The 15,710-nt window shown below is 42.5% G+C and overlaps 1 protein-coding gene across 1 annotated transcript; it reads right to left on the reverse strand.

Annotated features, from left to right (window-relative positions):
• Positions 1–4,178: 4,178 nt before the first annotated feature.
• On the reverse strand, positions 4,179–8,985 carry TOB1 (transducer of ERBB2, 1). The gene is made up of 2 exons (XM_048490797.1): positions 8,774–8,985; positions 4,179–6,069 (listed from the first exon to the last, which is right to left on the reverse strand). Exon 2 carries the CDS (start codon positions 5,929–5,931, stop codon positions 4,936–4,938), a length of 996 nt encoding a protein of 331 aa, XP_048346754.1. The 5' UTR covers positions 5,932–6,069; positions 8,774–8,985; the 3' UTR covers positions 4,179–4,935.
• Positions 8,986–15,710: the final 6,725 nt, after the last annotated feature.

The raw sequence follows: 15,710 nt of genomic DNA on the forward strand, positions 1-15,710 counted from the left end.
TGAAGGCATTGCTGAAATATCTACGTGTGGGACTGAGACAATAGGATGGTTTGTTTCATTAGTACAGCCAGGTAAATTTCATTTGTGAAGCAGCCATTTTAAGCATAAACACTTTCTGGTAAACAGAACCCATTCCTATAAAAGTTCTCAATTGTAGTAGTAAAAAAAAATCTATTTAATCACACACACTCCTTGAAATCAGCACAGTTGGGCTCTTCTCCAAAATCCATGCATACCATGCACATTCCAGTGACAATGAAGAGCAATCCTTGTTGCAGTTTGTTGTAGGCATTTTCTACCCAGCTAATCACTTACAATGTCCCAAAGCAAAATCTCTTCAAATGGCAGTAGGTAAGTTGCACCATGCTGGCTAGTCATGGTTCCAATGGCTTGGATCAAACAAATTATAAGAAGCAAGTTCATGAAAGATGGGTTCCCTCACCGCCGGCACTCCCCAAAGACCCTTAGAAAGATGATAGAATGGGACCTGGAGGAAGGGCTGTGCGAAGAGAACAGAAATCGGCCAGCTCTCTGCATGCTGCTTGTGCGGGGCAAGTTTGGATCCAAGGCGATGTTTTGGCGGGGGGGGGGGGGGGGTGCACACATTAGACAAACTAAATCCTTGCTTAAACTAAATCCTATCCTCAGTCATGGGTAAGTTTAATAGAAAAGCACTTTGTGATGTGCAATTGTGTATGAACACAATCACAAAAGAGATGGACTTTTCCACTTCCACAAGACACTTCCACACAGGGATGGGTGGGTTTTGCAGTTTGTAATCCCCTTCACCCCCCCAGTGATCTGACAAGCCACAATTTCAGGGATCACAGCAAGAAAGGGGAAAGAAGTCCCTATCATTTAGCATATCTCCAGTCATACTAGATAGGATCCATCCAGGGGTAGGATTCAAATAATTTAACAACCAGTTCTGGTGGTGGGATTTAAATAGTTTAACTGATTGTTTACAAGCACCATTTCAACAACCAGTTCTGCTGAAATGGTGCGAACCTGCTGAATCCCACCACTGGATCCATCCCCTAAATGCAAACTAGACAATAAGTCTACCTACCACCTTTAAAAATGTGTAATCTTAGATAGTTTTTAGCAGAAGATTTGTCTTTCTTTCAAAGCCCTTGTAACCGCCATAGCACAAGCTATCTGGTGGCATTACCTGTTCTGATTCCCAGGTATACATACTACAAATAAGCTGTTTAGTTAAAATTCAACTTTGCTTTATCCCTAGTTTAACTCAACACAGGGAAATGCTAAATCTGTAGCCTTTTAGGTTCCTCTTCCTGTTAGGAGAAAAAATGTCACAATCAACTTTTCCTAATAGCAATTTTTGTTTGATGGAAACACTTTGAAATAGTAGCAGCTGTTAAGTAAATGGCAGGCAGTGAGCAAGGAGGGAATGCTCCGAAAACAGATTAGGTAATTATTCAACAATGTGCAGTGTGACCCTATTTTGGGCCAACTCAAATAATTTGCATGTGCCTACAGTGTTCCCAGATTATATGCACACATTCAAGAAATAACTTGAACAGCAGATATAAAGAATAATCTGTGTCATGGAAGTTTGTTCAGTGATAGCAATCTTGGGGTTGTATAACAAGCTGAGCAGAATCTGACCTTAAATTCAGGAACATTAACGTCAATTGAACAATAATGACATTGTTAAAACATTTTCTATTTTCCCAACCAATATACTTGATGTTCCCTTACCTGAATGCTCCTCTTCTTCTTAAAAAATTGCATATACAAGTGATGCATAAACTCCGTGAATCATATTGTAAGTGAAGAAAAAGAGGGAGGTGATCCCCATAGTAAGCAATACAGAACAAAATAACCACAATTACATTCTAGTGCCAATTTTAAAAATTCACAGCATGTGTAAAAAACTGCCAAGTACCAAAGACAACAGATAAAATTCTCATTTAGTATCAGATTCATGGAGAATATGCAGGCCAAAAACTCTCAGATGCATGGGTTAACAGGCTGGGAAACAGCAGTATGCCTATGGAAACCCACCATCTGCCATTAATATGAAACAGAGGAAAGTGATCCTCACAGTAAGTCACAGAAGTGTTTGTATCTTCCACCAAGTGGGTTCACATCTACATTATCTCAATCTCTTGATTCCAGGATGACAGAAATAATTTGAACAAACCTGAAGATACTAAATGAGAATTCAGAGTCTTGTTATTTTGTCAGCTATCTATACGTGCTGTACTGGCTTTTATATCGTCAGTACAATTAATCCTTTGGTGCCTTTGTTTTGTCTAGAACTGCCCAAATTGCAACTTATCACCAATTACATCTTGCCGATTGCTTTTAATCAAGAGTTGTAAGCTAGTCTTGTTTGCCCCGGTGCATATTCACTGCATCCTTTCATATTTTAGTTCAGGTATGATAGAAGCGTATGTTGATTCTACAACTATATTACACTCCCTTTTCATCTGGATCCCATTGTACTTAGCCATAACATCTTGATCTAGGATCCAACTCCGTTTCCAGCTCAACTCAGTTTCAGCAATCATAACCATTTCATTATTGGGACCAGTGTCTTAAGTAATCCCTGAACACATGCCAACAGCAGCCATTGATTTTAGCAAGTAATTCCCGGTGCAAAGAGTATGTAAGGGTGAGACACTTTTAACTGTGAAGAGAAATTATTCCAGATAAAGGTTGTGCAACTCAATAAAGAAGAGTCTTGTAAGCAGGAAACATTTTTGAACTTTGTGGCTTTACTAAAAAGTACTTCCATTGAATTAGCAATAGAAATTATATTTGTCCACTGCGTCCAGCAGACAAATAGGAACACGTTCTTCATGTGCACAAAGACTTAAGCTCCATCTCTGTTATTCACAGTATGGATCTCTGAAGGCAGGACTGCAAAAGGCTCAAGACCCCAAAGAGTAACAGCTACTGAAACCATGGAGGTCTAATCTGGTCTGATACAGCATCAATTGTCTTCATGTATTCAAATCATCTTGCTGGATGACAACTAATGAAGTCAATACAAGTCAGAACAGGAATTTTAGAGGAGAAAAAACAAGCCTATTGAACTTTATAATATAAAAACCTTATCAGGGGCCTGTTTCTGCCTATTCTCCATGCTGGCTTGATTCTTCTTCATAGTCTCATTCGAACTTCTCCAAAACAGGCTTACCATGATATTAAGCGGCATCCTGATTCCATTCCAAAAACCTGAAAACACCCACACCCTCCCAGTTCAAAGCCAGCACAGAGATGACTCACAACCCATTCACCTCCGTGAGGCCTGCAGAAAGACCATAACTTAATTGTATATATACATCCTACCAAAATGAAGTGGAATTAATGAACACAAGGCCAGTTCAGTGACGTGTGAAAGCCAAATGTGATGTAACTGAACTTGAATGCAGTCTTCAGATAAGTCTACATTTGCATTCTTATTTTACCCTTTAAAGAGGCCGTAGATGCACATCCCAATGGTCAGTCACGCTAAGGCTAATTTTTGGAAATGTTAAATATCTATCCTGTTTATGTCTGGTCTTATGAAAATAGTAGATAACTAAAGTGAATATTCCTGGCAAGGCTGTTTACAGGAATAACCCAAAGCCAATTTCTTCAGTTTCAGAGAACACATTACAAATTATCAGGGATGAAGCAAAATTCACCTGAATTCAAAACAGTACATTAAACTTATATCTGATAATTCCTAATAATTATAACATTTGTGACTTAATAAAAGTTTTCGTTGTAGGATGTTTTCTTAACAGAAAATTAAGTCTGCTTTATGAACTATGGTTTCCCCCAACACAAGACCAATGAGCTGTGTTCTAGAGGTACTACTTAATCTACCGATTGCACGTGAATGAGTGCAACCTCCCCCTAGCACTCATTAAATTTCACATCCTATCAGAGGATCCCAGCAATAATAACAGTCCTAAATCTCAGCTGTAAAGTATAAAAGTTCACACCAATTAATCTATTTGTGCAGAGAAGCCTCATACAGAGAACCATGGGACAGTGTGTTCAAAGCAATGTACTTTGTCAGAACATTAAGAAAAATACCATATCAGGCAGCATCAGTACAGAAAAGTATTTAAAATTATTTGTAAGATATACGGATTTCTACTTTTATACATCAGAACTGATTGCCATATGTTTTTACCATACAAAAAAGTCAACACCAGTTGAATTTCAAGAATTTTAATACAAACTTAATATAAACTATTTCAGTCCCTCTCTTTAACATAAGACACTGACTCAAAATACTTTTATACCTTTTTCAAGTATTGCACAATGTAGGTACAAAATTAATATTTACGATTACATTTTCTTCCATAATATATAGCAAAAAATCTTTAAACTTTTTAAACTTTTTAACAGAAAATACAATTTGTGTTTCTCTCTTGGAAAAAGTATTCCATACAATTGAATTCCACCACTTAAGGAATATTTTGTACACTTTTTAGAATTGATGTTTTTAAGATGGATTTTATAATTTCAGTAAAAAAAATACAACATGAAGCTGCTGCAGTTGTCACAGATCACTGTAGTAAAAAGATAAAAATGCAATACCATGTTGTAGAAACAATATATACTCTGATATTTTACAAACTTTGTACTAAATTAAATTATACAATTAGAAAAGACCAATAAACCCACTTATTAGCGCCAATTTTTTATATATAAAAAAATCAGCCATGTCCTTGCTATATCTTAAATACTGTAAGAGGCCATATCTTGGGTATATTTAATGTACAGTCAGTAAAAAATAACTTTGTGCTTGGTTGGCAAATGAAAAAGAAACGATGCATGTTGTCCTTATCTAACCAAGCTTGACCATATTCATACTACAAGCTTTTAGAAAAACTCAAGAGGTGAAAAAAAGATACACCCTTGGGTACGTGCATTTCAACTTGTACGATATGATTTGTGTTTTTTGTTTCAGTTAGCCATAACAGGCTGGAATTGCTGGTTAGAGTACTGCATGCTATTTAAGCTGAAATTCAAGCCATCCACAAAAGACTTCTCATTTAGACCTCCATAGGCCGCAAACATATCAAAGGCATTACTGTACTGGAGAGGACTAAGGTTAAGGGGACTTTCACCAGGAAACATATTGGTACTACCTTGACCCTGTACATTGGGGAAAATGAACTCCTTTGCATTAGGAGAAAGGGCAGAAGTTTTCTGCTGCTGTTGCGGTGGTTGCTGCTGCTGTGGAACCTGCTGGCTACCTAAGCCAAGACCATAAAGAGAGTGCATGGAGGAAGAAAGAGCTTTCTGTTTCAGCAGATCATTGACATTCAAGCCAAGGTTAGTGGGAGAAGTGCGGGCAACCTTGTTGGTGCGGCTGCTGTTCTTCATTTTGGTTGAGCCAAACTTGGTGGCAGCAAATGTGGCAGTAGTGAAAGTTAAAGGCTGGGTGGAACGGGGCATGAAGGTTGGGCTCACAGTAGCAGAATGACCAAAAGGAGGTGAAGGAGAACTTGAGACAGAAGATGCTGGGTCACTAATTGGCATGAACACCTGGGCCTCTGGGTTAAAGCTATTCTTGATTTCCTTATCCAATTCACATCCATTTTCACCGGAATCATCCACATAAAGCACTTTCACTGGTCCCTTTTCACCGATTTGGTATGAAACCTCAAATGGGTCAATCCAGACACTAAGATCCTGAGGCAGATTGCCACGAACATCATCAATGTCCAAACCACTCTCTTTGGATGCTTGTTCAATAACTGGGTCCACTTTCTCTCCTACATGTATACATCTAAACCCTGATCCTTTATATGGCTTTTCTGGATACCAATGCCCTTCATATTTCTCCTTAAGTAGTCTTTCAAGCTCTTCACCAAAAATGTTCACACGTCGTCTGGGAAGCTTATTGTACAGATACGAAATAATAAAATTGAGTGCTACTTGTATTTCAAGCTGCATAGCTGCTACAACACAGAATTACAAAGTCTCCGGTTCAAACCACAAAATGAGAAAAAAGTTCAATATCACAGGAAAGTAATTTTTTTCAAAGTGCTGTTTCAAGAAGATTATTATTCTTCACCTTGAGTAGTGTTGTTCCTTTAAGAAAGACAAAGCAAATATACAAATAAGGAAAATGCAAAATCAAATAGACAAAGCCTATTATTTTAGCCTCTCATGTTTCTTAAAATAGGATGTCTTTTGAAAACATTTACAGTGACACTGTACATGCCACTTCAAAGCTGTCATTAAGTATACTGAACACAAATGTAACACTACAGATTCAAACATGGTACAAGTATAGCATCAGGCATTTCAAAATGTGAGTCTGAAAAGCAAGAACTTAAGCAATGTGCAGAAGAGTGAGCACATCTTTAGGACATAATATCAGCAGTGGAAGGCCTGTCAGGGTTTCAGTTACCAAACACTATTTCTGGTGATTTATAGAACCCAGCTGTAACATTAAGAATCATTTTCAAACGTCTCAGATTGAAGAGAGTAATTCCTCATTCTGAAATTTCAAACTAATATGAAATATGCTATTACTTGTAGAATTTAATAACTGCTTCAGTTTAAATAAACTGCAGCGATGCATGTCTTACCTTTGAACTGAAAACTGCCAGTTTTGGAAAAAACTATCAAGATATGCAATGCTTTTGCAATGACAACTATGTCACTACAACATGCATACACTGTACAACGTATAAAGGAAAGAAATTATAATCCATCCCTTATTCCACAAACAGCATCAAGATTTCATTAACAACTCAAGATCAACAGGATATTTTAAATTTACCACTTTATTTTAGGTATCTGAGAAAACTGGACTGAAATCCTTACTTATAAGGTGGTTTTATTCATTTAAAAAGAGATCATGATAACTCTTCTATAAATTAATACAAAGCTAAATAGACAGGTAAGGAATCCTTTACAATATCTTGCTACTGAGCAATGCATTTGGATTACAGTACATCACTTATTGCTAAAAATTTGTTACTACTGCTGCTGAATATTTTCTTCAGCATAGCATCACAACAGCAGTTTTGAAGTCAAGCAACTTCAAAAATTGGAGAGCTGAGGCAAGTTTCAAAATTCTACTGCTAATTCGAAATTACTTCCCTGTGCTAGTTAGCTTTCAGAGGTTCACCTTGCTTGTAAAGCTTTCCTTCCCCTCTCTTTACATGATAACACCCAGCTGTATGATAAGAGGACCGCTGGATCAGCACTGGGTGGGGATAAGGAAAGATCAAGGGCAAACATAAGATATTTACAAATGGGAACACATAGGGTAGGGAAGATCTGATTGGGGCAGGTACATGGACCATTTACAATGATTTATTAGGCCATCTGTTTAACCTCCTCTGCACAATTCGAACAATACTACCCTTTTAAGGAGGGCAGAAATGATGAAATTCATGCTATCCTTTCCCTTCCCTGTAAAGATACAGCACAAGGAATCTATTAAACAAAACAATCCAAATATTTCTAACATTTTCTACATTTAAAAGGGAGTTTTTTTTTAAATCGCCAACCCTACCAATTGCAGTAATAACAGATAGTGGCGATGGGGGAAGGGAAAAAAGGAGGAACCTTAAGCAAAGTATATGGTGTTACATAACCAGGCAGTTGGGTCTCATTAGATTTCTGCTCACAGCTCTTTGAGCTCCAGCAGCAGGAGAGTAAGTGTTTTATATGAAGGGGGAAGATGACTGGCCAAGTCCACTCTCCTCTGGTTAACCCAAGCCAGGCCCATTTCTCCACTCTCTCACACTCAGTGGCCTTCCCATAGAATAATAGGAAAGGGCAGCAGATCTCCTTAAAAAAGAGCTTTCAATCTGATAAGCCTAAGCAAAAACACAGGTCAAGCCATAATCTCCGACCACCACCACCACGCGTAGATCTTTACAAATTCTCTCAAAAATCCCAGAAAGAAACTTCCCTTAGGCCTCTCCCGTATTATACCTAGAATACATCCCCCCCCAAATCCGGCCTCTCCCGACATGCTTGCCTCTCAGCCCCACAAACAAAACACAAAGACCGTGCCACCTAGCACCACCTATAGCTCCTGCCAACAAACCCCCTCCCCCCACACACACACCTCTCTTCTGGAGAGGAAAAAGGGAAATGGTGCCAACCCGCACTTCTTTCCCCTCCCCCCCCCCCCCCCTCCAATCGCACAGGCCGTGCCAATCCTGACGCGCCTCCTCCTCCTGACCACCCCACATCCCAGCCCCAACACTTGCACCCCCCCCTCTAGATTATTGCCCGGGGGGGAGGGCGGAGGGAGAAGAGCTCTTGCAGCCCGGCGGCTTCGCCCTGGCGGAGGAAGGCTTCTCGTGCCAACCGCACACAAGTCCCATCCCCCCCTCCCCCCCTTGGCTCGCCACCCCCGCCAGCGCCTCAGAGGGGCTGCGCCTTTGCCAGCGCCTCCTCACTCCTTCTCCGCCTCCCTCTGCAGGGCTGTGTCGACACCCTCCTCGCTCGGTGCCTGCCTGTCAGACCGACGCCAACAGCCCCCTCCGAGTCTCTCCAAGAGCCTTTTCTCCCCCCGCTCTCCGGGGTCCTCGAACCTCTCCCCCCCCCGCACCAGTGGGGCTGGCCCAAAAACTCTCGCGCCACCCCACCCCCAATCCTGTGGCGATGAGGGTGTGGTAGCCCCATCCCCGCTCCACCAAGCCACCAGTGACGCCCCCTCCTTCCCAACCCTTCGAGTCTGTGCCGGTCCCTGGCCCCACAGGAACAGCAGCTGTGGGGCTCCACCACCCTGCGCCAGACAGGAACAGAGAGGAAGGGAGCTACTCACCCGGGGTGAGTGAAGAGGTGATACGAATAGTGCAAACAAATCCCGGCGGGAGGGAAGGAACGGAAGTGGGGGCTCAGTACCGAAGCCCCATCACCCTCAGGAGGGGCGCAGGGGAAAGCACGGCCGCCCTTCTCACACCCCGGGACGAGAGAGAGAGAAGCAGCGCGCTCCGCCTCACCAGCTGCGAGACGCCTTCTTGTAGCGCTCGAGCGCGCTCCGCTTCCCTATTTATGCCCTCTCTTGTCACGCCCACTCCGTCCCTCCACCCTCTCTCCGCCTTCTGCTTCTGGGCCCCACCCACTAGGCTGCCAATCGGCCGTCCCCGGTCCCGCACGTAGAACCCCATTGGCCTTCCGCTCGTGCCAATTAGCCTCCGTCTCCACCCCTTGCTTCCACCCCTCCTCCCTTCCCCCTACGTTTCTTTCTTTGCTTCAACCTCTCCCCCTCCCCCCTCAGTCCTGGTTTCATATGATTGCCCTTTCCCCGTTCGGCTGAATCCACAAACAGTAACATAACGTCAGAGCGGCTCTCCAAGGGCCGGGTAATTTTACAGCCGGCTGTCTTCGACACGGCTGGAAACACGTCTCTTCCCTGTTTAGCCGCTTTGCATTGTAGAAGTCTGGTTTGCGTTTCAGATCGGATTTAGCACTTCCTTCTCTCTCTCTCTCTCTCTCTCTCTTCTACGGCTGTCCCCAATATCTTTGCCTTCTCGCACACAGTTTGTTTCTTGTAATATTTTTTAAAAGGAATATTGTGGCACCTGAACAATAACCGTCATTGTAGTATAAGGTTTCGAAGACTAAGTGAAACGGTCCCGACATCATGATGACTTTATATTTCAATACTTCTTAAGGCCTTACAGGATTTCCCTTTTGGTCGCGTTGCAACAGACTAATACTGTGATTCGGGGATTTTCGCGTTTGCTTCCCCTCCATTACCCCTTGCCAGCACTATCTGCCGCTGTCACCTTCCAGATTCTTGCAGTTGCTCCGCCCCACACGCCCTATAGGCACATCTTCGCCTATCGTGATTATTATTGCTACTCGACGCTCACCGCCATCTTACTTTACGAGTTTCCCCCCCTCCCTTCTACTCCCCTTTCTTTGCAGGAGCCAATGAGGATACGATCGAGACTACGTCAATGCCCTTCCCCCCCATTCCCGCCCCCTGCTGCTATGGGGCTTGTAGTTGCGTCAAATCGACGTCACTATCCTGCACGACTCTCCGCCCTTCGGGGCTCCAAGAAACTACATTTCCCAGGATACTTTTCCGCCCGAGTCCTAACGAAGGGGCGGGGTTTCAACCTGTTCCCCAACCTGTCCTCGGAGAAAAATGAGAGATCAAAGGCTTTTAAACCAACTTCCGACACGGAAAAAGGCTTCCGCCGGGAGATTAGGAGAGGTGAACACAACACCCTCCAAACCACAAAGGCAGAGTGTGATCTCCCTCTTTTTTTCCCTTTCAAATAGGGAGCCTGCTGCTCACCTGTTTTACAGCTTCTTGTCCATAAAGTAATATTAATTATATGCTTTGGCAAAAAGGAATATAGTAGGATTTATTACCTCATTTTGCACAACAATACTGTTTCATATCGAGTGTGATTATTCTTTTTTTTTAAATGTAGATCTCTCACCAACTCACAGATAAGATTTGCCCCTTCACAGAAAGGAAAGAAGTTGCTGCTCCTGATATGTACAGCCATCCCACTTTTGCCTCTAATAAACAAGTTTTGCAGGGTTATGTATTATTTAAAAAAACCTGCTAAGCTTGTTTGACCAAGGTGGTACAAGAGAAATTTAAGTAAGCCACAATCATGTGACTCTATGCCACTTTTGAGCCACTTAAGTAGGCCTATATAATGGCTACGTATGCCAAATGCACAATTTCTGCTAATGAAAGCGGGTTTGGGTGTTTGATTTTGTCTTGACAATTGCCATAGTTATTGCATACCTCTATCTATAAAATCTTGTTTCCAACATACCATCATGCTGTAGTGTGACCAAAGAACACAACCCAGGGCCCAGGCTCTGCAGATGGGAAAAGGTTTGATCCTCTGCATGGCATAACCCCCATCCCAATGGTGTCATTTTACAACCTTTCTCCTTATCTAACTCTTTTATTCCTCAGACAAGTAAAACAGTGCACTAGCAGTCTTCGGCTGAAAATACAATGTGCTGCTACCTTCATGGCCTGTTTTTCACCAACACGGTTCTCCATGGGAGTAAAGTAGGATGCAGTAAGTATGTGTCTACCCATCAATGTTGAAGTCCTCCCTCCCAATCCATGCACACTCCACTGTTACAATGTTAGGCAATAGTAGTAGTATGTTTATTTACGTCATTGACCAAAAAACATTCAAAACTTAAGATTACAAAAATACAGATAAAATACATAGCTAATTCAAGATATATAAAACAAATAGGCATTTTGTTCCTTTGATAGAAAAGTAACTGCAACAAATGATCATAAAACACAAGCCTTTCTTTGACACTTGCTGTGATTCTTGCTCCTCCAATTTACCCCCCCTCCAGTGGCACTTCTGATTGTTACATGTACTCCTGTTGCATCAGAACATCACAGCTGCACAACCCAATGGCCTTTATTTCAGATATCAAAGTCCTAGGGAATACGTACCATGTCCTCAGTGTCTCCTTCATTATATAATGATTATTTGTAAAGGTATGATCTGAGAAGAGAAAAAGATAGCATCAGAAGGGGATCTCAGTGGTGATTACCCTCTCCTATGCCGTATTATGCTATTGCTGCATTCCTGCTTGGGGGGGGGGAATTGGGTGGGTAAAGATCTTCCCCATTTCAGGAGAAGCCCCCAGAGGCTGCAATCTTTCCCAGGAGAAAACCCCACTGAATAAAATGGGACTTACTTCTGAATAGACATACTTAGGCTTGCTCCCTAAATAATCTACTGGAGATTTTGTGTATATATAATATATCCATCTCTTTCTCTCTCTCTCTCTCTCTCACACACACACACACACAAACATAAGAACTGGCCTGCTGGATCAGTGGCCCACCAGGTGCCTTTGGGAGCTACTCGCAGTGGCCCACCAGGTGCCTTTGGGAGCTCACATGCTGGAGGTGGAAGCAATGGCCTTCTGCTGCTGCTGCTCTTGAGCACCTGGTCTGCTAAGGCATTTGCAATCTGAGATCAAGGAAGATCAAGACTGGTAGCCATAGATCGACTTCTCCTCCATAAATCCTCCACACATCACTAGAATGACAGTCATAGGTGACTGGGCAGCATGCCAGTCATCTTACCTCCACCCAAAGTTTAAATACATTTAGGGCTACCAACTCCAGGCTGGGAAATTCTTGCAGATTTGAGAACATGCAGTCTGGGAAGGGCTAAGTTTGAGGTAGGGGGGTCTCAATGGTAGGGCTGGATCTATTTATTTATTTTTTTTGGAAAGGGAGCAAAAGCATCCTGAAGCAGTGTTTTTTGCGAACACAAAGAATAAAGCAATGACATACATTTCGTGCCTTTTCCCATAAAAGCCAGCAACATTTTTAAAAATGATAGAATAAATTATGTTGACTCTATAAACTGTTAATGAATACTTATGCTTTTACATAATTTCATCTGTCTATAATGTTTGAGTATTCCCTCAACCCCTCTGCACACATAAAAACCTGACCCAAGGAGAAAGATTTTCAACCTAGCCTTTTCCCAGTCATTTTTTACAATACAGCACACATAATTTTGACATGGGAAACCCCAAGCACATGGTCATGCTCCTCGCAGCCTGATAAAGTACAGCCCAAGAAAAGTTTTATTTGGTAATCATGCTGCTAGAAGCTAAAATGACTAAACTGAAATGACTGTATTTTAATCACTGTAATAAGATAATAATTCTAGGAAATATTGAAGACAGTAGGAAAAGAGGAAAACCCACCGTTGAGATGGATTGACTCAACAAAGGAAGCCATGGCCCTCAGTTTGCATGACCTTAGCAAGACAGTTAACAAGAGGACATTCTAGGTCATTGATTTATAAGTCATAAGTGACTTGATGGCACGTAATGCATATGAACAGATTCTCCAATCTTTCCCAAGGTGTAAAATCAGGTTTTTGGGAGAAGGCTAACCTATCAGATGAGGGGATAGGTTTACTTGTGGTCCTTGGAAAAGCCAAGCTTAACACAACTCCCAATTTTAATATGGAGGTAGAGGGGAGGAAGAGCCCATTATCTTTCCCTCTGCATCTCAACAGAACACAAGACAGGGAGCAGAAAAGAGGGCACAGCAGGCCTAAAGCATTATCAGTCACCAGCCCCCCAAACTCTTATCCCCCATGAGTGTTTATAATTATATTCTTGCATGCCCAAAGCCTTCCAGGAGAAGTCAGGAGGAGGGAGACTAGTGAGTCCAAGCAAGGTTACCTGAGGATCTATATCTCCCACAGCATAGAACTTGACATCTTTGAATATTTCCTCAGGTGCCTTTAGCTCCCACTCCTCTCAACTGGCTGTAGTCTCACCTAACAGCCCCAGCTTCTGCTCTATTAAGAGCTGCAATTTCCCTCTGACGGACGTCTCCCTGCACCGCTTCCCCCACCCACCTCGCCCCAGCAGCGTAATAGGGGAATGGGCCAGGCGCCCTGCATCTTTGCTGGGCTATTTAACACCCATTCGCCCTGCTCCCAGATCCGGCCCTGCTCGGTGGATATAATGCCACAGAATGCCCACTCCATAGTAGCCATTTAGGGAACGGATGCCTGTAGCAGCTTGCAGATCAGTGATAATTCTGGGAGGTTTCCAGGGCGCACCTGGAGACTGGGAACCCTGTGGCCTGCACTACTAGTACTCCATCTATTCTATTACGAAGGAAGGAGGCAAGCAAAATGGCAGAGGGAGGCGAGCTCGAAAGAAACGTAGGAGAGGGAGAACAAAACAGGTAGAAGGCAGCGATGCCGGGCGCCACTTGCAATTGGTGGCAAAAGCGCAGGAGCTCTCGGCGGGGGAGACAAGCAATTGGGTTGAGAAATCTGCCACTCAAATGGAGGAAGGGCGGAAGGACGAGGGCTGGCGGCGCCCTGGATTTTCTACAGTAGCGCCGCAGAAGCCGATCGTGCCCCTCAGGATCTCTGAGGCTGATGGGCTGTCTTTGCAAACACGAGGAAGAAAGAATGATGTTCATTTAGTGGTCCCCCCCCCCCCCCCAGCCTCAACAACGATTACTGAAATTATTTCCAACTGGACTGGACGACTTTCGAGGCCATGCGACTGTCAACTGCAAAAGTCTGTGCGGCAAAAAGAAGATATTATATACGGTGTTGGTTGGATACTGGTGAGGGGGGAAGAAATCAGATTTGTTCGTACGTGTCGTTTCATATTTGAAACTGCTTTGCATTTTTACTGCTACAATGTGTTGTTCTTTGTAAAACTAGGATTTTTTCAAAAATAACGAAACTTGTGCAAAAACCATTGTGATGCCGAATAAAGGTCTTTTCTCTTTGTATCTTTTTTCATTGGTGCTGAAAATATTGGCCACAGGTAGCGACGATGAACGATTGGTTGCACCCCCGCTTTAGTAACCGCTTGATTGGTCACCGGATTAGATTGATTGGTCACCGGATTGCTCTGGATTAGAGAGGGAGGATCTGAGCGAAAGGAAAAGAGCTGGTCCCTTCTCTCCCAAGCAATGTCAAGGGGGAACGTATGGGGATCTCAATCACTTGGGGTTGCTGGCTCAGAGTCAGGAGTAAAGCCAAGGGCAACTCTTTTGTAAACAAGCAGTGTCCTTCCTATGAAACCAGACTAGAGGCCAAGAGGTGTGTGTGCTTGCCTCTTGCCAATTAAGGGCATGTCTTGACATGTCAGGCTAAAAAAAAAACACCTGCACTTTTACTGCACATTCAACACAGAATGCAAAACTTGTAGTGTGACACACCACCAGGAGTTGTTGGAAGATTGGTCATAAAATACAACTCCTAAAGATGAACTGTGGGTAGAGGAAACACTTGTGTTTATAAGGTTGGTAATTCTTTTCCGCTTATGCACCCATTTTTGAGGTTTGCAAATTACAGTATTATATAATAATTTTTTGATAAACAACCTTCGCTCTTTTGTTGTGGAAGGAACTCAAACGTTGATGACTCCCCGTCCTTTGCACCATGCAATACATGTTATCTTTCATAATTATCAACATCCATGGCAAAAACCCTCGATAGACACCATGTCATCAGCCATTTTGGTAAGCCTTATCAGATACACCAGGTCCATGTGGCCAGTCATGATCATAGTTACTAGTGGTAGCAGTACCATGGTTAACAATGGCCGTTAACCTGCTTGAGATCTGAAATACAATAATGGTGACTCCTTTTAGATTCTCAAGGTCTCATGGTACTGCTTCTTGGAGTCTGATGGATGACTTTTTTTCAAGCTCAAGCATGATTGACTTTTGTGCATGTAGGTGGTTTCTTACAGACTGATGGCGCTGCTGCATAGACATACTAATTTGCAACCAAATTTAAACGTATTATGAATACCTTGGAAAATGAATTCTTGTAAACGTGGATCTTGCCTTTCACTTTCTCCAATCGGTTATTTTTGATTGCTTGTTACACTGATAAAAATGATTTGGAAGAGTTTTCACATGTGCACACTCTGCAAAAGACCATGGGAGTGGTAATTTTCTACCATGATAGTTGTTTGAATTTTACATACATACCCTGCTCATTTTTTTTAAAGTACTTAATTTGTTGTTCTGCTCCAGTCACCATTGCTTGTTTGGTGATCGCCTCACCAATAGTAACAGAAATAATTTTAAAATTTTACTTTCAAACTTTGTTAAATGCAGGTATACTACTGATAACTGCAAAAGTGTAGGTAAGCCAGTAGTTCGGATCTAGGAAGCCCAAGTTCAAATTTTCTCTCTGCCATGGAAGCTTGCTGGTTAGGTTTTCCAGACAAAGCCTGGC

The sequence above is a fragment of the Sphaerodactylus townsendi genome, linkage group LG03 (genome assembly GCF_021028975.2).
Source record: "Sphaerodactylus townsendi isolate TG3544 linkage group LG03, MPM_Stown_v2.3, whole genome shotgun sequence".
Classification (NCBI taxonomy): domain Eukaryota; kingdom Metazoa; phylum Chordata; class Lepidosauria; order Squamata; family Sphaerodactylidae; genus Sphaerodactylus; species Sphaerodactylus townsendi.